A 23,462-nucleotide genomic window follows, 5' to 3' on the forward strand; every position below is an offset into this window, starting at 1 on the left:
CTTTTCAGTTATGTGATAAGTTGTTTTAACCATTCCCTGTTACTTTTCCACACTATCTGAATGTGGACGTTATGTATAATCAACAGACTAGAGAGAAGATGTTTTATTTTTTGTTTGTTTTTGTACGGCATTGTTTGCCATTACTTTTTTAAATCCCATGCATTATTTCAGAGAACCCCATCATTTCCCTAAACAAGATTTGTTGTGTATATTCAGATGTTTAGAATTTTATCATGTGTAAAAAGACACTTCACAGATTGTGATTAATAAAATTAATCAAATGGATTTCTCTCTTTCTAAAACGTTAGTTCTGACAGCTCTGTACATCAACACATGCAAGGAGTGAGCGGGACCAATGTCCCAGATTTCCTGATTAAAAGTAAGACAAATGTGCCCCTAAATTGCAGGGTCCTTAGTTCTTTTTTTTATGTTTGGGTTTTTCTCCAAACAGTTCTCCTATAGGCATTTTCATGGAGATAATATCTCCTACAGGCCTTCTAAGAATTCTCTCTCAATTCATTCTTCTTATATGAATATTTTGCATTTCTTGCTCTTATTTAATTAGTTGGGGATGACCCATGTGTACCTGGTTAAAAGATTCTTTCTAAATGTCCTTGCCTTAGATCTCAGTGTCCCAGTGCTCTTCTTTGTCACCCTATTAAACCTATCTTTGCTTCCCACATTATGCTTATTCATTTGCCCCAAACATCTAGGTACAATTTTGCCACATTTGCAAACTCATTGCTTATTTTTATTCCTAAATCATATCGTCTCTAAAAATGAACCAATGCAATAACTTACTGATTAAACTGGGCACTAAGTAATTGTTCCTCTTTAAAGTTTTTAAAAAAAGTTTTACTATGAGTTTAATCAACAACTATTTCTATATAAAAAGAACAAAATAGAGGATTATGTATTTACCCATAACTGAACTTGCTACATATAATTTTTGTCCCTTTCTGAAATTTTTAGTTTTCTTTTGTGTATTTTTAAAATGTTATATTGATTTTTTTCAATCTTAGAATTCTATCATTATTAACTTGTCACTGTACCTTAAATAAAAGCTGCCCCCTTCTTGTTGTTGTTGTGTTACTCAGTTCCACAACTGTTTGTGATCCCATTTTGGGTTTTCTTGGCAAAGGTTGGTAGTGGTTTGCTGTTACCTTCTCTAGTTAATGAGCAAAACTGAGGCAAACTGGGTTAAGTGAGTTGCCCCAGGTCACAGAGCTAGAAAATATTTAAGGCTGGATCTGAACTCAGATCTTCCTTACTCCAGGCCTGGTGCTCTATCCACTCTGCCACATACCTCCTCCTTGGTAACAAATTGTAATAAATTAATATAACAAAACAAAATGAAGAAACACATTGGCCATGTATGGAAATGTGTATCTTATTCTATACCTCTTTTCTGAGAGATGGCAAATGGGGAGGGTTGCTTCTTCATCCTTCTGAAGTCATGATTTGTCACCGTTGATCAATTTTAAAGTCTTTCAGATGGGTTTTGCTTTGAATTATTGTGGTTGTTTAAATTGTCCAATTGGTTCTGCACATTTCACTATATATGGATTCACATAGGTCTTCTCAAACTTCTCTGAATCTATCGTATTCATCATTTACTAGAGCACAATAATATTCAGTCTGTCAGTCAACAATCATTTATTAAATACCTACTATATTGCAGACACTATGCTATTAATTGAGTCTTTTAGGATTATAGTTTTCCTGACATTGAACCACACCTATAATTCCTGGTATAAATTCAACCTAGTCATAGTGAGCACTCTTTTGAATATGTTTCTACAGCCTCGTTGCTAATATTCAGTGTTTTATTCATATTCATCAGAGATACTGGTATGTAGTTTTCTTCCTCCTCTCTCCCTGGTTTGGGTGTCAAGACTGTGTTTGTCGCATAGAAGGAGTTGGGTAGAATGCCTTCTTTTTCTAGTTTTTCAGAGTACATGTGTCTGTATATGTGTAAACTTTTAGGAGGCTGATGTAACCTCTTACCAATTACCATTGTACCATTTAAAATTATATAGAGCCTTTTGGAATTTAATGCACATTTCACTATTTTCCAGGTAATGATTCTCATAACAGGTGCACATAAAGCATTTGCTCTGTACAAGGCAATAGAAGAAGGAGTCAATCATATGTGGACTGTTTCAGCTTTCCAGCAGCATCCTCGAACTATTTTTGTGTGTGATGAAGATGCTACCTTAGAATTAAGAGTTAAAACTGTGAAATACTTTAAAGGTGAGCATTGAATTTAAGTTGACTATGTATGATTTGTTAATGATCTACTTAAATTATAATATGGCTATGGAATTAAATCCCGCCCTATGTTCCTGAAAACTGGCATTGTGCTGGCACATTACCTGTGTTTTCAAGAAGTAAGAATGTCCAAATTAAAGTAATAATGGCTGCTGAATGAATGGCTTTTCTGTTCTCTAATTTTGAAAAAGGAGAGCAGTAGGAAGACCTTTGGTCTGTACTTTTTGTTAAGACTTTTTGTCCGTGGCTCAGTTTTGCATATGGAAATTTCAGCCAAGAGTAAAGTTACATAGTTTCAGTTATTTTCTATCTATATGGGCCTTTTTCTCTGCTATTGGTCATTGTGTTTTTACATTTTAGGGTTCTTACGCATTTTGGAAATTCATGTTAGCTTGAGTTACATTAATTCGAAGTCACTATTATATGAATGTCATGCCTACTTTCAAACTTTCATAACCAGTGCTGTATTTAGTATATCTAAAGTTATATTTGATGTTTTTGTCCTGACATTCTCTGCTAGTTTAGATGAAAGTAAATGAATTGAGCTAAATAACTATTTCAGATTTAACTGGGAACTTTCTTGCTTTTGTCTCAATCATAATTCTTTAAGAAATATCTATATTATTAAATTACAAAGTATTTAGATTTGTACAAGGGATTTTTACATGTAAAGAAGGACATAGAAAATGAAGAACACTTTGTAAAAATGATACTGCATTAAAGACCTCAGTACATTTCAAGGGACCAGTTATTAAAAAATTTACAGGGAAAATTTTAAAGTATCTTCTAACTGTGATCATTTAAATGAGGACTAAAATTTTGAATGTCATATGAGTGAACTTTTAAGTGCAAACTTTTGTAAGAAAAGTTTTTATTTTCCTCCTTTGTTGTACTTTTAACTGCTTAAAAATGGAATGTCTATTTTACTTACTCTTTCTTATCCACTGTATTTGTTGTAATAGGAATACTGAATTTCTTAATGCATTTCCTTATGATATTTCTGAGTATGAGAAAAAAAAAGTTCATTTTAAACACAACTTCATTTCTCTCCTAAATTTCATTGATAGTAGATAGATCAGTCATAATAAAACATGACATTTATGGTAACACTTTCATGAATTTTGATTCCCACAGGATATAGAAGAGAAAAGATCCATTTAGATTTGAATGTGTTAAATTTTATTAATCTTTTTGCCAGCTACAAATGCATCATCGAGAAATCAAAAACATTGTAATTGAAAAATATGTGTTTGTTGAATAAGTGAACACTACAGTATTGAGTTCTGAATAAAATGGTTTTTGGTCACAATTTTTCCTGACATTTTCCTATTTTTTCCTTCAGATTTCTTCCTAACTGATGATGTCACTTGGAAAAAAAATTTAGCAGTAGATTTTTTTTTCACAATACATTTTTATAGGAACTTGGGCAATGGCTTTTTTTTCAACTGTAGCAGGCATTTATTAGTACCTGCTAAGTGCCAAGTATTATGCTGGGCCCTGGGCATACAAAGACAAAAGCAAAACAGTTCCTGGACTCAAGGATCTTACATCCTATAGGAGAAAAAGGGAAAAAAAAAACCAAGCATTTTTTAAAGCATCTACTGTGTGCCAGGCAATGTACTAAGTACTTTACAATTATTCCCTCATTTGATCCTCATAATGACTCTATGAGGTAGGTACTATTATGCCCCATTTTATAGTTGAGGAAACTGAGGCAGACAAAGGTTTAAATGACTCACCTAGGGTCACATAGCTAATAAGTATCAGACTTCATTTGAAATCTCAGGTTTCATGACTCCAGGCTCAGCACTTTTATCCACTGTGCCACCTAGCTGCCTTTGGAGGGAAGGGAGATTTTTATAGAGAATTAAATAAAAATAATTCTTAGATGGAGGATACTTCATTTCTTTCACAGTACAATTATATAGTGGTAAAGAGTGCTAGAACTCACCTTAGAGATTTTTTAGTCAATAAACTCCTCATTTTACAAATGAGACCCCAAGACGTCAAATGATCTGTCAAAATTAGTATATGGTAAAGCAGAGATTAGAAGTAATGTCTTCAGATTCCTAATAGTGTTTCTTTTTTACTGTTTTAAGACCATACTGCTTCCTCATTTATCATCTTAGATTTAGTGTGTCAGTTTGCTAGTAGCATCTTTCTTTACTATATCCAGTTGGTTAGCCCTGGTTTATAGAATATCTTTTCTTGAAAAGTACTGTAATTCCAACTCCCTCATTTACAGATTTGGAAACTAAGGCCTTGGATGGTTAAGTGGCTTGCCCAGGGCCATACACCAAGGCAGGATTCAAACCCATGTCTTTCTAATTTAGAGTACAGTATGCTATCCACTTACCACACTCCCTGCCTTTCAGTTGATCAGCATTTTAACTTAACAGAGCACTACACCTATTTTTATCAGGGTTTTTGTATATCTGAGCTGTGTCTGGCTAATCAATCCAGATAGGCAGAGTTGTGTTGTATTTTGAAGCTATCTCATTACATACTTGTTATATCCACTGATTTTTCTAAATGTTTATAAGGCTATTTACATTTTCAACCTGGGTTAGTAATCTCTGATCTCCTTTCTTGACTAAGAAGCCATCTCCATCATTCTCTTCCTTCCATTAAGAAATGCTAAAAGGAATCTAAATGAGATTTTAATTATTTTGTCTAATATGGTAAAAACCCCTTAACCATAGCATGTATAAGAATCATCAGTTACCGATTTAAAGACAACCTTTTATTTTTGTGATGTCACTAGTAGAACACACACACACATTCTCTCTCTCTCTCTCTCTCACACACACACACACACACACACACACACACACACACACACAGAAAACCGAAACTGAAGAATTTAGTTACCTGTTTCTTGTTGGTTGTCTTAAAGTAGTATGTTTTGGGTGTCCTTGGGTTGTATGTATTTATGATCCTAATAGATATTTTCACCTTCCTCAACTCTACTCCTTAGCCCAATGCTATAATAGAGTTTCAAAAACTCAGAAAACTGTATTTTTTTTTAAATTTTGATTCCTTTTGCCCTCAACACTTATTTATTTAAAATGGTTTATTTTTACAATATTTATATTTAATCATTTCCCTTTCAGTGGCATTGACAGTGAAATAATGTGAATGCTGTGGTATTAACAGTCCTCATCTTTTTGGGGAAAAAAATTTGTAACTTTTTCACCTAGTGCCAAATTGCTTATAATAGATTAGAAAAACAGTGAATTTCTTTGGGATTTTAGTAAATCCTTGGTTCATCATCTAGCTTAAGTTTAAGGTTACAGTGTTTTAAGAAAAATTTCCCCTAATTAACCTAGTGCTCTCTTGCTCATACTTGTGTCTCTCTGTTTTTCTCCTCCTTTGAATATCAGTCATCATCAAACTGGGGTGTTCCCTCCAATTCCCAGGAGTAGTCCTTCCTGGACCTTTTCCAAAAGTGAAGTGATAACTCGTTTCCCTTCACCTCTCCTACCTTTCTGGCTTAGTGGTACTTTTATATGGGAGAACTTCAGTTAAAAGAGTATTCCAAACTCACTGGGAGAATAAAATCAAGAACCTAGTCAGATTAATTTTAATCTTTCTCTGAACAATATATATTTTTTCTGAAAAGCCTTCAAACTAAATTTTTGTAAATTAGATCCTATTTTGAATCAGAATTGTGATTTGAATTTGTGAAGAAAACTCACATGTATATTCAGGGAAGATTTCTTTTGTGATCCAAATAATCATCCCCTAACTTAATTGCTTCAAATATCCAAAATTTTATAATCAGGTTAATGTTAATAAACCAGCTAATATTTGACTTTCTTGCTTTGTTTTTGTTTTTGTTTTGTTTTTACCAGCTAATACTTCTTGAGCAGCTACTTGAGGCCCAGTACTGTGATCTACACTGTGAAAGATTTTCAAGAAATATGACATTATTCCTACCCTCAAGGATATTATAGATTAGTTGGAAAGAGAAGATTAACATACATGAAAAAATGAAAGGACAGTATATAAATATGTTAAGATACTTTATGAAATAAAAGCACTTAAAACATTAGTAAAGAACTTTGAAATATGTGATATTAGGAACTCCTGAATTGATTTAAAAAAAATAAGAAACTGATTCTCAGAGAAACTCTGCCTTTTCTGGTAACACTTAAGATGGGCTGAGGTAGCTGGAGAGGGTTTCATTGAAATGGGACTTGAAGAATTTGAGGGATATATAGGTTTTGCATAGGTCAGCGAAAAGAATTCAGGAATAATCATTTAGCATCGATGCCCTCTGATACTGAATTCATCAGTAGAGTGAACCCAGATTAAACGAAGCACTGAAGGTTTGGGTTGAATGAATAGGCAAAGTAATGCTTTAACTCTCCTCCTTAATGTTGTTAGGACAGCTAGGTGGCACAGTGGATAGAGTGCCAGCCTTGGAGTTAAAAGGACTTCTGTTCAAATCTGGCCTCAGGCGCTTACCAGCTGTATGACTGTGGGCAAGTCACTTAACCCAGTTTACCTTAGTTCCTTATCTGTAAAGTGAGCTAGAGAGGGAAATGACAAACCACTTTATTATCTCTGCCAAGAACACCCCTCATAGGGTCACAGAGAGTTGGATACAACTGAAACAACTCAATGGCAACCACAAAATAATGTCATTAGCACAAGTTTCCCTCATTGTCTCATAACCTACAAGATTGCCGTATTAGTACTTATTTATATTTTGGAGGCAGAGGCAAAACTGAAAATAGATTTTGTTGTCTAATTAGAGTCCTTATTTCAATTATGTTACTGGTTTCTTTTAGTTTTAAAATAACATTTTCTTTTTTTAAGTACTCCTAAAGATATACTTGAGCGAAAGATACATGAGAAAACATCAAAATGTTTTCAGAATGAAACTTAGAGAGCAAAATTGCCCACATTTAACCAAATTTAAATTCTCCGGGATTTGAGTGAAGACTCAAGTGTATGAGGGGCACAGAGTAAGGTTGCTCTTGCATTTCTTATTGTACCCAAGTTTCCCCAAAACATCTCAGTAGAATTGAAATTGTACCAGTCTTAAGGTAGAAGGAAGAAGGCAAAGTTAATTGTGGTAGTCACTTTGCATTGGCATCAGATTGCTTTTAATTCTTTGTAGTTGATATAAGGAACTATTGATTCAGTTTAATGTAAGAAGACTAACATAATTCAATTTTTTTTTAAAAAGCAAAAACTTAGAGATGCACTACCCAATTGGAAAATCAAATGGACATTGTATGAGAGTACTTAATTAAGGTGAATTTTTTTCATTTTATGTAGATGTTTTTTAACTATGACGATAAGATACCCTTATTAGTATGCCAACATCCTTTGTACTTGTTTATTCAATATAAAGTCAGTATCATTTTATTTGCAATTATGAAATATTTTAATGAGAAGCTTAATGTACCTTAGTTACCTGTCATTCATCAGGTAATTATTGAAGCCCTCTTAGTATTAGTCACTGTACTTGTCACTGTGTAGTATACAAATGTATAAAAAATAAAAAGTATGAACATAGGCACAATCTACTGATTTGTTAATAGGTGTTAGCTGATTGATTAACCAGCAAGACATCCTGAACACAAATTATTTGGAAGGAAGTACAGGTTTATTTGTATTGCTTTTTAGTTTTATGTCATAGAACTTTATAGCCAGAATGTTTGAGAGAATCACTAGGCATTGATTAAGCACCTATTCTGTGATAGGTTCTGTTCTATTCTTCAAAATGAAACAACTACCCCTAGAGTTCTCTTCTGACAGTAGAGACAAGATATATTTAAGTATGTGCAGTGAGTGAGTGTCTGTCTATACAAAGTAAATACAAGGCACAAGAGGGAGGACACTAGGAGCAGAGAATCAGGAAAGCCTTCATGCAGAAGATTGTGCTCAAGAAGACTGAAGGGGATTTAAGGTCAGAAGTGAGGAGGGGAGTGCATTCTAGACATGAGAAACAGCATTGAGAAAATGTCATGGAGACAGGAGATGAAGTGCCAGGTGAGGAATTGTAAAAAGAATAGTGGCTAGAATGTTGAATGCAGAAAGGATTAACACCTAATAAGACAAGTAAAGGCCAGGTTGTAAAGCACTTGAAGTGCCAATTAGAGCAGTTTGTATTTTATTCTATAAGCAATAAGGGACCACTGGTGTTTTGAGCAGGAGTGCCACAGTCAGACCTGAACTTTAAGGAAATCTCTTTTGCAGCTGTATATAGAATGGAGTGGAGAAGGGAGAGACTTGTGAAAAGGAGACCAATTAGGGGAGCTGTTGCTTAGTAATGGAACACCTGATCATCTAAGGTCATGGCTGTGTGACTAAAGGCATTGGATGTGAAAAATATGGGACTAGAAATGACAAGATTTGGTAACTGAATGGATATATGGGAAGAGTGAATATCTTCAAGGACTTTAAGGTTTTGAACTTGGGAGCCTGGATAGATAGTGGTACCCTTGAAAGAGAGGTTTGGAAAAGGGGGAAGGCAATAAGTTCTGCTTTGAACCTCTGGATTCAGAAATGTGTATGGGGCATCTAGTTTGACCTCTCATCCATCGTTTTATAAATGGAAGATAAATAGAAACAGTGGCTACTGCCAACTAGAAAAGAATTAGCTGAAAGAGGTTAGTGATTTGCTCAGAGAACTGTAGGATCCAGATTTCCAAACTCCAAGCATAAAATGTTATAGATCTCATCCTTGAAATTGAACAAAGGGTAAAAAAAGAAAGTAAAGGTGTGTTAGTTATTGTTGTTTTATCTATGTCAGTTATTAAATAGAACAAAGGGGAGAAAAAATAGAATAAAACTTTGTTCATGAGGGTTTTTTGTTATTATGTATTTACACAGATAGTATCTTCTACATCTTTCACCAAAATCTTTCTCTGATTCCTCTTTGTGGCATAAAAGTGATTTTGGATGGCAAGCTTTGACAGATCCTGATGAGCTGGAAAGTGTAGGCTCAGCATTGCCCTTTTTATCTGTTGATATGACCTACCTAAGTTTGGAAATGTTCACCAGGTGGACATGGAATGTTCTGTTTTTATTCTTTGCCCAAGCAGTTAAAACCATGCTAAGGTTTGAGTTTTAGATTAAGGCCTAGAAAGGTGTGGGTTTTCATTAATAGGTCATTGAAGTATTGACTTTTCTACCAAAGACTACAAATGGAGATTAAATGCACTTGGAACAATGGCTATTGCCAACTAGAAAACTTTTCTTTTCAAATGTTATAAAAAAATTACTTTGGGATATATAATGATAGTTACTATAGAGACTACAGATTTTCAACTTGAATAAACTTGGTTTTAGGTATTTTATAGAGTTCTTCTAAAGAAGTATATTTTATTTTACTTCTAGCTGTGCAAAATAAGCTAGATGCACAAAAACGTGACAAACCAAATGGTAGTTTGATTTCTTAAAGCTCTGTTTTCCTCTTATGTAAACCAAAAATAGCCTTGAAAATGGACATTGTCATAGTTTTCTATATCACACTGTTTGTGGGAAACTGGTTGTCAACCAATAATTTCCACAAACTAGCACTTTATCAACAAATGATAACTGATAGTTTTTCTTAATGACAACCTTGATGTGCTCTAACATCCATAAGTGCCTTCTCAGTCATTTAAGAAAATTTAAATTATGTTCAGTATAGTTTTAGTCTTAAATGAGTCTGTTCCATCTAATTCTTTGGAAATTGGTGATTCATGTATTGAGACCTATTTTCTAGATTAACGACTATCTGGAACACTGTGTCCTCCAAATATGCTAGATGGCAAAGCTTATTATATTTTTTCATTTTACATATTATAAGTTGATGTGGTTATTTTTAAGAAGTTATTTCTGAAAATTATTTTTTTGCCACTTCATGATATTTCTTAATCCATCTTTTAAAGAAAAAGCAACTAGTTCAGATTTTCTCTTCTTTATTTCATGTCTAGTTCCCAGAAAGTTAGATAACAAGGATTTTAATATTATATGTTCCTAAAGGGTTTTTAACTATTTAATTGTTTCTTTCTCTAGAGAATTTTAAATATTTATTATAAACTGCTTTAACTCCATTTTAAAAAAAACTACTTCATCAAAATAGCTATAAATAAGTCAACTGGCTTATTTCTTTTAGTTGTTACCCATGCTTGTACATGCCTTATGGCATGAAGATCGCCCTCTGGTTTTTTTTGTTTGTTGATGTTTGTTTTAAGGCAGGGTCAGCTGAGTGTAAACCCTGACAGGATGTAAATGTTGGCATTCCCTAATATAAGGGAATGAGTTGGGAGGGAGAGGAAGTAGTGAGCTAGCTGCAAAGGGAAGAAGACTAACCTGAGGGTCACTGTCTGTATACAATAGCCATCATGATAAAGATTTGAAAATTTGAGTCGACAGTAGTTTCATTAAACAGCTGCTCTTTTCCTTTGCCTCAGAATTGTTCCTTTTTGTCTTCCTTTGAATTTAATTCTTAAGAGCTCCTGGGCTTATTTCACCTATAGAATTTTAGCCCATGCTATCTTCTCAAAGCTCTCTTCTTGCTGAAAATTGGGGAATCTGCTCTTCCCCTCTTCGGGCACATAGCAGACTGTGATAAGCTTTCCTCTTCCCCTAACACAAATTCTCAGATGGAGTTGTCACTAGTACCCAAGGCTACCATGAGTTATGCCCTCAGTAACTCTGCCTTCTTATTGATGAGAATTAAAATAAAAGTGGAATTTTACCTCATTAGTACTTCTGCCTCATGTAGCATGAAATTATGAAAATAGGTCTATGTGTTATAAACCGCTCTGCTTTTGGCAGAGAGAATTCCAGCATGTGTTTAGATAGTTAAAATCTCCTTTCACTACTATATCAGTTCTCTGTGTGTTTCCTGAACTACTCTTGTATTTTTTATTTCTGTCCAGGAGGTCCTGCCTATCAAACAAGGCTTTGAGAGTATGGGCCTAGTGGCAGACCAGAGGTTTTTATAGTAATTAGCACTTGCCCTTTTCCTCTGTATCCTTTTGTCTGCGCAGTTACCATAGTGGTTCAAATGTAGGTTTCACTTTGCCCAAAACATGCTTTGTAGAAGTCATATAGTTGAAAAGGCAACACGTTATCATTGATAGAGCTAAGAAGATCTAGGTTTAACTCTTGTCTCATACTCAGTTACTGTATGACAATGGACAAGTCACTTAATTAAGCCTGGTTTCTTGTTCCAAAAATGGGTCAATGATGTTTATAGTACTTTACAGGGTGGTCAGGAAGCTCAGACGAAATAATAGCTATTATGTTCTTTATAAATGTTGTCATTATTATTGTATACATAAAACTTGAATGAGCTTTGTAATTGGTATTATTTTTCAAGTATATACAATTTTTCAAATTCTCCTTCACCTTATATATTATGTTAGTTGTCAGATCTTGCCATTTCCATCTCTACAGCATTTCTGGAATCCAACACTTCCACACAATCACAACCTTAATTCAGGCCTTCAGTATCTCTCACCTAGATTATTGCAAGGACCTCCTAATTGGTCTCTCTCTGCTTCAGGTCTCTCTCAACTTCAGACTATCCACCACACTGCTGCTGTGTTTCCTTAAACTCAGATCTGACTCTGTAATGCCAGTGACTCTCTGTTGTCTCTAGGATAAAATATAAACTCAACTCAGTTGAGCTTTTAAAGGCCTTCAAAACCTGGCTGCAGGCTATCTTCTGTCCTTTCTTGAACATTTTATATTATTTCTTCTCCAAAAATTAGCAATCCAGACTGACTCTGTTTTCCTTGCATGAGTCACTACATCTCCTCCCCTGCCCCCAACCTTTTTTTTTTTTTTTTTTTTTTTTTTTTGCATTGTCAGTTCCCTCTCTCCCCCAACTCCCTGAATCAAATCCCTCCTCACTTTTGTCTCTTAGATCCCTTTCATGTTTTTGGAGACAGCCTAAGCACCACTTTCTACATGAAACCTTTTCTGATTCTCCCTAACTGTGCCTGCCTTCCTTAAGAGTTACTTTGTATTTCTTTATATTTATTCTCTTTACATGCATCTTATATATACTTAAATGTTTTTTCTCTATTAGAATGTAAGATCCTTGAGAGGAATTGTCATTCTTCATAATTCTGTTTCCAGTACCTAGCTTCTTAGAAATAGAATATCCTATTGCTTGACTACAGGTTGCTAAAGTTCTTATTAACATATTTTTAAGACTTCAGTCTTATTTGACAAATGAGTTAAAAGTACATTTGACAAACTCACATTTTAATTCTCATGAAAATTTTACCTACTTAACATTTGTTTGGTTGTTTATAAGGAACAGCTAAATATGTTGTACGTAAATGCTGGTACATAGCAGACGTTTTCAAAACCAACTATTCGCAGAGAGGTAATTGTGATTGGTTTGTAGAGTCCTTCATCCGTTGTATACAAGGCGCACACCTATATTGCAGCATATATCTTCCAGCTTTGATCCAGATTTCCACAAAAGGAGAAAATTCATTTCAGTTCATTAAACATTTTGAGCAGGGGGAGTCAGAGAAATTTTCATGGAAGATGGAAATGAAAGCTTTAGAGTTCAGCCTGGGAAGAAGAGAAAGATTTCCCAGGTGTGGGTGAAGGGAAACTTATCCAGGCATTGGGGTCAGCCTCTAAAAAGAGAAAGTGAAGTAAAGAAGAAATCTAGTCATGACTGGAGTTAGAAATAGTTACTTCTCATATATTTGAAAATATTTCAGATAGCTCACTTAAGTAGTTTAAGCATTTCACTCTTTTCTGTTTATATGTGTATGTACATATGTGTATATGTATACACATACAGATATATTTACATATACAGATATAAATTCCTAATTTGCCTTGACAAATATTTTCCCCCCAGAGATAGTGTTAACTCTGTTCAGCCCCTGTCTGAATTATCAAAGAATTCATATTATCTTGGTTTTTAAAAATGTTCTAAATAAGATACAGAATCACTCAAAAATTAATCTGTTAATACATGTCGGGGCAGGGAACTAAGTATATGAAGAATGCCTGTTGTCTAGATATGTAGTTAGATAAGCCAGGTCTGTCAGTAAATATGTTTTGGACAGTGCCAGTGGAAAAGGAACTGGTTCCAGAACTGAACAGGAGGAAGAGCAGGCTAGATTGCCTTTGGGAAACTCTGTACTTTTTGTCTTAAGTGTGTCCCTAAAAAAAGACCCATTCTCTTAACATCAGTATTTTTCCACTGCTGCTATGTTTGTTAGTCACAGAATGGCAGATCTTTAAGAATTAAGTTGAAGGTTACCCACGAATGTGTGAGGTGCATAAGAAGGTTGCAACAATTTAGTAACTGGGAATTAGTTGCACAGGAGACATACCATAAAGGATGTGTAAATGGAAAAGGAGATAGGCTGATCATAAAGTGAGAGCAAAGGGTACAGTTCGGGTATTCCTTTGTGCTTTACTGACCCACCAAGCATGTTGGGCAGAACTCTTCTGAATGATTTATAGGAGGTCATAAATCAAATTTGCTAAAGATAGAAGGCATGGCTAAATTGTGATCTGCTGGAGATAGTGTCTGCATTGATTAAGATAACAGTTTTGTGTATTTTATATACATATACATACCTACATACACACGTGTGTGTATATATATATACACACACACACACACACAGAGACATATATGTAGACACATACATTTACACACATATCACTTTAAGGTTGCAAAGTACTTTATAAATATTATCTCATTTCATCATAACCTGTAAAGTAGGTGCTATTCTTATCCCTATTTTTTAGATGAGGTAACTGAGACAGACAGGTTAATAGCATCATGTGCTAGAAATTGTCTATTTCTACATTTGAATTCAGGTCTTCATACACCAGCAATCTGTTCACTATCACCGAGGTGCCTCCACTGTGAATGCCACTAATACTAGACAAGATTTTGTCTTTTATTGTGTAGATAGTGGAGAAATACTGAAGGTTCCTGAGCAAGAAAGTGAGATAATCATACCCATCAATGCATTAGGAAAACAACTTCGGCATCTGTATAAAGAAAATAAGGGTCTCCCACACCCACCTCTAGTTCTATTTAAAAGTAAATCTGGCTTTTAGTACTATAAAATATATTTTTTTTTTTTTGCTTTGTGGCAGGGCAGTTGGGGTTAAGTGACTTGCCCAAGGTCACACAGCTAGCACACATGTCAAGTGTCTGAGGCTGGATTTGAAGTCAGGTCCTCCTGACTCCAGGGCCAGTGCTCTACTCATTGGGCCACCTAGCTGTTCCTTATAAAATAAAACCTTATGAATAATTTGACAAATTTGAATTAGTGAAAAATTGGAATTTTTTAAAGCTGTTTTGTTAAAAATTTCAAATAAATGGTCAGATGATAGTTTTGCCTAATAAAGACCTTTAAGAGACCTTTTTGATGACTAGCTAAGAATTATTTTTAATTAGCATTTCAATTTTTCTTTGTAACTAGGGATAGGGTCTAGACCTGGATTTTCATTGATGTAGGAAACTCAGGTGAGGAAAACTTCCTCCCAGTGGAGGCCTGCACCTTTTCTGTCATTATAGCCTTAAATAAAAGTTGCCTGGAGTACCCTGAGGTTAAGTGACATGCCCAGCATCACTCAGTATGTGTTCAAATTCCAGGCCTTTGTGGCTCTGAGGCCCACTTGATTCACTATACCTATTTTGACTCCCATTAACACATAGGTGCATCTAACATAATTTGAAAATACTTAATGTCACTTGTGTTTAAACATTTACTTTTAATCCTAACCATGTCGTTAATTTGTTTTAGTAAGGCCCTTTTTATAGCTAAAGGTTAACATCTATTTTAAATTATAAATTCTCCAGGGACCTTATGTTTCATGAGTGAATTAATGTAATTTTGTATGCATGTGTAGATAATTATTTCTAGAGTTTAATATTTAGATGTTGTAAGAAAAATAATTGAGTAATTTATTAATTAGGATATCTTACTAGACATTGTCAGATACTTTGGGGGAGAACTTGTAGTGTTTTATAATTCCAGTAACATTCTCTAGAATTACAGTTGTCATCTATTGCCATATTGTATTAATCACTATATATTTTAAAAGAGCACTAAAATTTGCCATATTAAAATGTAAATTTGCCATTAATCAACGGTCAGTTTGAATTGCTTTAAATTGTTGCATTTAAAGTGATGTCTCTTGACTTTTTAAGAGATACACAAATGATAAAAAGAAACACTATTTTCAAACTTACAAGTTTGTCAGTAATCTGGCAATTTCTTAATCCATTCTTCATGTCACTAGAATAATTTTTCTTTTACATAGATCTAGCAGTCTCTTTCATTCCTTTGCTTTAAATCTTTCTGCTGTTTAACAAAACACAAACTTTTTTGTCTACAGCCTAGCACCACTACCCAATTTTTCCAACTTGATCATACACTTTTCTCAAACTAGTTATTCCAGTCCTACATTGTTCACTGTTCCCTGTCCTCTACCATTTTGTTGTTTTCTTGCCTCTTTAAAGCCCAATACAAAGGCCAGCCCCTCAGAGGAATCTTCCTTGATCCCTAGTTGTTGACTTTCTCCTCAGACTTCATTTGACAACTTGATTTCACAACTCTCCAGTGGTGTTGTTTGGTGTATTTTCCTTCTACCTGTAAGTTTCATGAGAACAAGGGCTTTCTTACCTAAACTTAGTCTTCCCAACCATCTAGCTTTGTGCTCTGCAGTGTCTAGTTTTGCTAAATGAACTGAATGTTAAGGATAGGGAAGACCCCTGTTCTGCATTTTTTTAAATCATTCATACCTATAGTGCTAGATTTGTTTGAATACTGAATAAATAGGCTTCCTGAAATGCTGTGCAGGGGGAAAAATGTCTCTATCTGGATTGGATTTTTTATTTCAAGCAGAAACAAATCTTGCAAAAATTTATCACACTTAGGTGTTTTGTTTGTATTATTTGTATTAATTGGCTGTTGTGATGTATTGCTGTTTCTCTTTTTATTAAAATTGAAGTCAGAAATAGGTAAAAATTATTGATAAAGGAAGGGAAAGGATAATAAACTAGGCACTGTGGTAAAGTTTTGCAAATATTATCCCATTTGATAACTTGTGGCTCCACTGTGAGCTAGGCACTGTAGTAAGCAGTTTTGCAAATATCTCATTTGATAACTCAAATACAACTAGAACTGTCCTTTTTTTTTTCTCCTTTAAGGTTTAATGCATGTGCACAATAAACTTGTGGATCCACTATACAGTATGAAAGAAGAAAACTGAAGGATTGAGGCGAAATTCTCCTTGAATGAACAAAGCAACATTTTTATAGGTAGTGAACTAAATTTCCTGCTATGCAATGTGCCAAATAAAACACAGAATTTGGAGGATTGTAAGTTAAATGTCCAGTATCTATATATTGTTAAACATTCCATGTGATGAGAACTTAAGCCCGTTTCCCCAATATTTAAAGTTTTGAAGAGAGCTTTCAAAGCTGTTCATTAAAAAGACACTGCAAATCAAAAATTTAAAAATCTGCCTAATTTAGAATATAACTTCAGAAAATAAGAATTTTGTAAATCATTTATCCTTCATTCTTTGACTTGAAATTTGTTTCTAATTTCTTTTAATACTCTGCTGGCCTGTAAATTGTTAAAAAGTATGAACTATAATAGTTGCACAATCCTTACTTTGGGGAAAGCTGTGTTTACATTTTTTATGTATTTCACACAAGCTTTTGCACGTGGTTGCCTTAAAAGCATCTTACTACAGTAGCATTTGGACATTTCAAGTCCTGTTATATTATGCTGATAAAAGAAACTAATTTAATATGAGAAGACAGTGCCTATATAATTCCTTTAGAAAAGTGTCTTTTTATGTGCATGTTTTTTTGCAGCTTCTGCCATAGCACTTTAAGTGTGCTTTTTCATTTACTTACTCAGGTTCATGCTTTTAGTTAAGTATGCACTTTGGCAATTAGGATCTTTATACCAAGAAACGCATTTTTTAAAAAAATTCTTAAACTGCATCAGTGATTACTTTAATTCATAATAAATCATTATGGCTAAAAGGATTAATAGGCATGCATACAATGAATTACCTATAATCTGTTTTGCATTACAATATTAACTTGCATCATTTATTACTATGTGAACTCAAATATTAGGATTATTTTTAACTTTAAGCTTGTAATATATAACCCTTTACAAATTTTACTTCCAGAAGATGATTGAAAAGAAATAAATATGCTCTGGATACATTCCAAGTAATAAATCATAAAATTCTTGATAGTCCTGGTGAATTTGCATTTATTTTTCAGGTCTTTTACATGAGTACAATTAGGACTATTTTGAGATGCTTTATTTCAGTCTATTTAGTTTACGCTCATGTTGTCCTTGGGGAAAAAAGTGAAAACTCTATTGTTTACTCAACCTATTAGAACCCCATCTGGTGAGTAAAATACCTTCAGCTAAACTTAAAACATTATAGTTTACAAATAACTAGAATTTTTAAATATAAGGGGAATATATGTTGCTACACGGGAGAGACAGCAACAAGAAGAGAAAACCAAATATTTTGTTTAAGCCCTGGACAGGCTTAGAAAGATGTCAAAGAAGGTTGGAGTAGGCCTCATTTTTCCCTCCGGGCTCTAAGGATGGTGTAATGCAAAAAACAAAACAAAACTCCACAACATGAAAGTAAGAAAGATTCAAGGCCTTTCTCTTTTAGTTAGTACTTTTAGGACTTCAGACACTTATCATGTCACTTAAAAAATGAGGAATGAACTAGATTTCATTTGCTTTTCTCATCACCATAATCTATCATCCTATGAGCTTGGAAATAAACAAATAAAATAAAAATTGGAGGACAAAAAACCAGAAACTTTTAAAGTGAGATTAATTTTATTAAAAGCAGATTTTAAAATCATGTATATACAGGTATCATATATACAATTCAAAATAAACCAAATATAATTTAACTTTACATTCATTTATCAGGTTGTCTTTTTAGAACTCTTATAAAAGCATCCTTTGGAACTTCAACATTGCCAACTTTTCTCATTCTTTTCTTTCCTTCTGCTTGTCGTTTTAATAGTTTCATCTTTCGAGTGATATCTCCACCATACTGAGGAAAACCAAAATCACCAGTTAAGGGTGTAAAACAGTTTATAACCTAAGAAATTTTTAACTATAGCTGGGTCTTGATGTCACCTTAGCCACAGTGGCCTTAATTCACTGTAATGTTCCCTTTGAATTAACTCGCACCTTATGCAGATGACTTAGAGTTAGACTCACTGTTTTGGTAGCTACATCATGAAGATTCCCTTTAGTCCTTTCCAGTGAATGGAAACTCAAAAGCTAATTAAGTTCCATCACCTAACCAAATCATGTATATAACAACTTGTTGATAAGCAACTGAGTCTGTATCATCCACAATTTTCTGAGATCAACAGCTTTGTTAGCTGGCCTTTTATTAAAAAAATAAGTTTTGCTATCCCAAACGCTAGTGCTCAAAATGCCTAGGAATAACAGTGCCTTGCTTCCACCCCAGGCTCCACTGCTATCATCCAGGGGAGCAAACGTTATAGAGATGGTATCTGGCAACTGCTACTGCTGCTGCAGCCCCCACCATCCCTGAAGATCAGGGAAAGAAAGTTTAGCCACCAATGGAAATGGTTTTAATCAAAATGATGCTGAAGAAGATAAATTACCCAAATGCCGTTATTATCCTAAGCTAACAATCACTGGGCCTTTGCATTTGCAGCTGAAATGTCCTTTGTTACAAGGAGAGCTCTTTGACAGCAGGGACTGTCTTTTTCTATTTGTATCTCCAGGACTTAAAACAGTGCTTTTCACAGAGTAAGCATTTTTTCATTCATTTGGCAAACTCCTCCCATGTTTTACTTATGGATTTTTTTTAATTTCCAAGGTGAAGATAGTGCTGTAGAATGAAATAAAACTATATAAATACAGGTTAATTAAAGCAGTTTTGTTGTTCTTATCTATATCTATACTTTCACTGGTGTAGGGAACTCTCAGCGAGGGAATTCCTGCTGTAGGGGAATTTGAGAGGCAATGTTTTTCAGCTTGTATAATCGTATCTTAGCTCACAGTAATGCTGCCAGTCTATGGTGGGACTTTGAACCTAGATCAAGGGTGGGGAACCTGTGGCCTCCAGGCCACATATGGCCTTCTAGAGGTCCTTGGGTACGGCTTTTTGACTGAGTCCAAGTCCAAATGCTTTAATTAAGGAGGTATCTTCTGTGCAGTTTGAATTCAGTCAAAGGGCCACACTTGAGGACCTAGTGGGCCACATCTGGTCTCAAGGCCACACGTTGCCCACCCCTGACCTAGGTCTTCCTCACATGAGGTCAGCTGGATCCAGTGGGCTGTACTGTATCTCTAGAGGTACTGGAAACATAAACAATCCCTCCTTGCCAGCAGCTTATGTAGTTACCATTGAGACAATAAATATGCATATCAAGACAGTTTGAGGTAGAGGGTACTAGGTTTGGGATAATCATGAAGGTTTCATGCAGAAAATGGTTAAGATTTGCATCTTAAAGGCATAGAAGGATTCTTTTCACTTTAGAATACTCTTCTGTCTTAGTAGCCTCCTCTTCCCTTTGGTGAGTTCTTTGGGGGATAGTCTCTATTTGGGGAGGGGCCCAGGCCAACCATCCTTCCCCTTTCAGGTTTGCCTTTGAGACTCTCCACACTTTGCCAACCTGCCTCAGTACCTGTGCCACACACCTCCCTATACATGAATTCCTTCCAGGACCTCCAGACTTCCATTTTGAGGAGTGACCTAGGCCATCCTTCATTCTTCCTCTCTACATTACCCCTCTCCCCATGTGTTGTTTCCTCCCTCTAGAATGTAAGCTCCCTGAAAACAGGGAAGAGTCTGTATTTTTGTGGGGGTTCATATCCCCAGCATTTACCATACTACCTGGCACACAGTAGGTGTTTAATAAATGTTTTATTAAATGACTGACACTACGAAGCAAAAGAGAGGGTATATGCCAGGTATACGAAATGGCAGTGCAAAGCAAAGAGACTAAAAGTGGAGTGTACTGTGTGAGAAACAAGAGGCTGGTCTCAGTATTGGGGGGCTTTGGGAAGGGTTAACAGCCCATGGGTTTGGAAAAATAGGTTGTATAGGGCTATAAAAGCTAAATAACAGGATTGCTATTTTATCCTAGAGCAGAGGTTCTTAGCAAGAGATCTGCTAATGTTTTAATGATTTCAATATTTTGTTTTGCTTGTAACCTTAGAAACTGCATGCACTATCATAAGAATCCCTATCCTAGGGGTAGTAGAATCACACGGTTTTCTGCTTTAAGGAAAAATCCTTTTGATAACTTAGACCTTTTTGTTTTCAAACTCCCTAAAATCTTAATTACCCACTAAAAAAAGTATCTTCCAGAGATTATTACAATAAAAAGAAAATGATACATACACATTTTGCCAAGACATTTTTTCTGTAAGCTTTCACACTGCAAAAGAAAAATTTTACATTAACAATTAATACTTCTGGTATAAATGTGCATTTATTACAAATGACTTAATTGGATGCTAAATACATAGATTTAAAGGAGCACGCCTCATTTTACCAATAATGACATAAGGCCACTGGTAAAGGAACCTGAATCCAAGTCCAAATGCTCTTTTTATTATTTAAAATTTGCCTCTAATTCGATGTAGTCACTCTGCAATTGGCCAAAGTCTTAAAACTTGAAAAAAAATGTTTCTTAGCTCCATGGTTTTGTTGTTGTTGAGCTACTCGATCACATTATGTTAATGAGACCACAATTTACTGGACACAATTTCTCATAATCTCAGAAAAGAACAACAGATTGTACTCTAATTTCAAGTAGCTATGTGAGAGCCTGGGATTTAAGACACACTTTAACTCGAACCATCAAAACTAATGGAAAACCTTCTGGACATGATCCTTGTGAAAATATGTTTTTGCTTAAAGGTATTCATTAAATGTTAGCTGAATGAAACCCACCCCTCTTAGAAGCACATTAGCAGAATTATCTTTAAATAGAAAACATTTAGCTGCTTTAGGCAACCCAAGTTTTTATTTTAATAGCCTATTTTGGAATGAACCTTAGTATTTAAAAAGCACCAACACATAATGATGGAGATCTAAAAAGTGACATTCTATACGATAAAAATGTTTCCCCAAAAGTTTGCATGTCATCTTGATTAAAAAAAAAACACAGGTAAATGCATGAATATAAAACTTGATATTCAATAACTTTATTTAAATAACTCTCTCCCCCCACATATATATGTGCACTAACAAAAAAGCTATTTTTTCCCCAAGTAAGCCCACAGATGAGTATTAGCTATATTAGTTTCAACTCACGTTTCTCTGGCAATGATTTTACTTCCAATAGCTGCCTGAATAGCTATTTCAAATAGTTGTCTAGGAATTGTATCCTTCAGCCGTTCACATATAGTTTTTCCAATAGGATGTGCCTTTTCTCTGGAAGAGTAATGGCGCATTAGAGTTACATATCTGAAATAAATGCATTTGAAATAATCTTTCAGGCAATAAGAACAGGAACTCTGGACATCATAAGTATTCTCAATATAACAAGCAATTGTGATTTATTTTGTTATACTTGAACATAAGGGAGCAGAGATGGCAGAGCAGAGGCAGCAACCCAGCTGAACTCTCCCAACTTTCCCTTCCAAATAGCTTTAAAACAACACATCAAATGGAATTCTGCAGTAGCATAGTAAACAAAAGGCCAGGATAAGACACTTTTTCTAGATGGAAACAACTTGGGAGGTTCATAGGAATGTCTGTGACAGAGGGTGCAGGGCATCCTAAAACACACATGGCAGCAAAAAGAAATTACAGGGGACCCTGAGTTGACACTAGGTGCAGGACGATGCAATGGTTGGCAACTCCACTGCCCGTTTATAATTCTGAGTCATGGCTGCAGGGCAGAGAAGAGTGCCAGTGCTTGTGGCTTCAGGGAAATGAGGACCTACATACCAGAAGAGCAGGGACTACACATCTCCCAGCAATAACACCACCTTAGAAGCACAGGAAACTGCACTGCAGACCCTGAAGCAGCATGCCAATGCCTGAGGTCTCGGACAGTGCCTCCCTCCCCCTTGGTGAGCAGAATCTGTCTTTAATGTAAAAGTTCAAAATCAAGAAGTAGGCTGTGAAAATGATCAAACAACAACAAAAAGAACCTAGTCACAAAAAACTACTATGGTGGCCAGGAAGATCCAAGACATTTAGAAGACAAAAGCTATAAACGAATCCTCAAAGGGGAAAAAAATGTTTAACTGGATACTAGGGCAACAAGAATTCCTAGAAGACTTCAAGAAAGGAAGAAGAGTGATAGAGGAAAAATTAGGGAAAGAAATGAGTGATGTATGAAAATTGTGAAAAGAGAATAAATAGCTTGGGTAAAAGAGGCACAAAAAATACTGAAAAATAACCTTAAAAAAAAAGAACTGGTCAGATGGTGTACAAAAATTTGTGTGAATTAGATTTCCTCCAAAGTCATCAAAGTCCAGTCACTGAAGGAAATAACTCCTTAAAAAGCAGAATCAGCCAAATGCAAAATGAGGTGCAAAAGTTCACTGATTCCTTAAAAATGAGAATTGAGCAAATAGATGCTAATGACTGCATGAGACATCAATAAACAATAAAACAATGTCAAAAGAAGGAAAAAATGTAAAATACCTGATTGGAAAAACTGATCTGGAAGATACTTTTTTTCCTAATTTTTTTTTTTTTTGGTTTTTTGGCAGGGCAATTGGGGTTAAGTTACTTGCCCAAGGTCACACAGCTAGTACATGAGTCAAGTGTCTGAGGCTGGATTTGAACTCAGGTCTTCCTGACTCCAAGGCCAGTGCTCTACTCACTGCGCCACCTAGTTGCCCCCTGGAAGATACATTGAGGCGAGATAATTTAAGAACTACTGGGATTACCTGAAAGCCATGATCAAAAAGGAGCCTAGATACCATATTTCAAGGAAAACTATCTTGATATCCTAGAACCACAGGGTAACATAGAAAGTGAAAGACTCCACCGATCACCTCATGAAGGAGATTTCAAAATGAAGACTCCCAGGAATATTATAGGCAAATTCCAGAGCCCCCAGGTCAAGGAGAAAATATTGCCAAGCAGCCAGAAAAGAAGACAAATGAACCAAGAATAAGCTAACCAGCAAAACTGAGCATACTCTTTCAAGGGAATTAAAGGGACAT

General features: G+C 35.1%; 2 protein-coding genes across 3 annotated transcripts in view; one reads left to right on the forward strand and one right to left on the reverse strand.

Moving 5' to 3' along the window:
* The window catches only part of GNPDA2 (glucosamine-6-phosphate deaminase 2), a 33,636-nt gene extending 16,134 nt beyond the window's left edge, over positions 1-17,502 (forward strand). Inside the window, exons 6-8 of one of the 2 annotated variants that reach the window (XR_005010649.1) lie at positions 2,079-2,253; positions 7,469-7,536; positions 16,436-16,507. Coding sequence is in view for 1 of the 2 variants with exons in the window: in XM_036762847.1 (XP_036618742.1) it covers positions 2,079-2,253; positions 16,436-16,497 (237 nt within the window). In the remaining variant the exon portion in view is untranslated. Of the gene's footprint in view, positions 1-2,078; positions 2,254-7,468; positions 7,537-16,435 lie in introns of both variants that reach the window. The other variant, XM_036762847.1, reaches the window with a different exon arrangement.
* Positions 17,503-18,094: 592 nt separating this feature from the next.
* GUF1 (GTP binding elongation factor GUF1) overlaps positions 18,095-23,462 on the reverse strand; it is a 30,435-nt gene continuing 25,067 nt past the window's right edge. Inside the window, exons 15-17 of the mRNA XM_036762845.1 lie at positions 21,592-21,711; positions 20,674-20,710; positions 18,095-18,339 (exon numbers count right to left, since the gene is read on the reverse strand). Coding sequence (XP_036618740.1) covers positions 18,202-18,339; positions 20,674-20,710; positions 21,592-21,711 — 295 coding nt within the window. The 3' untranslated portion in view covers positions 18,095-18,201. The remainder of the gene's footprint in view (positions 18,340-20,673; positions 20,711-21,591; positions 21,712-23,462) is intronic.

Source organism: Trichosurus vulpecula, chromosome 6 (genome assembly GCF_011100635.1).
Source record: "Trichosurus vulpecula isolate mTriVul1 chromosome 6, mTriVul1.pri, whole genome shotgun sequence".
NCBI lineage: Eukaryota > Metazoa > Chordata > Mammalia > Diprotodontia > Phalangeridae > Trichosurus > Trichosurus vulpecula.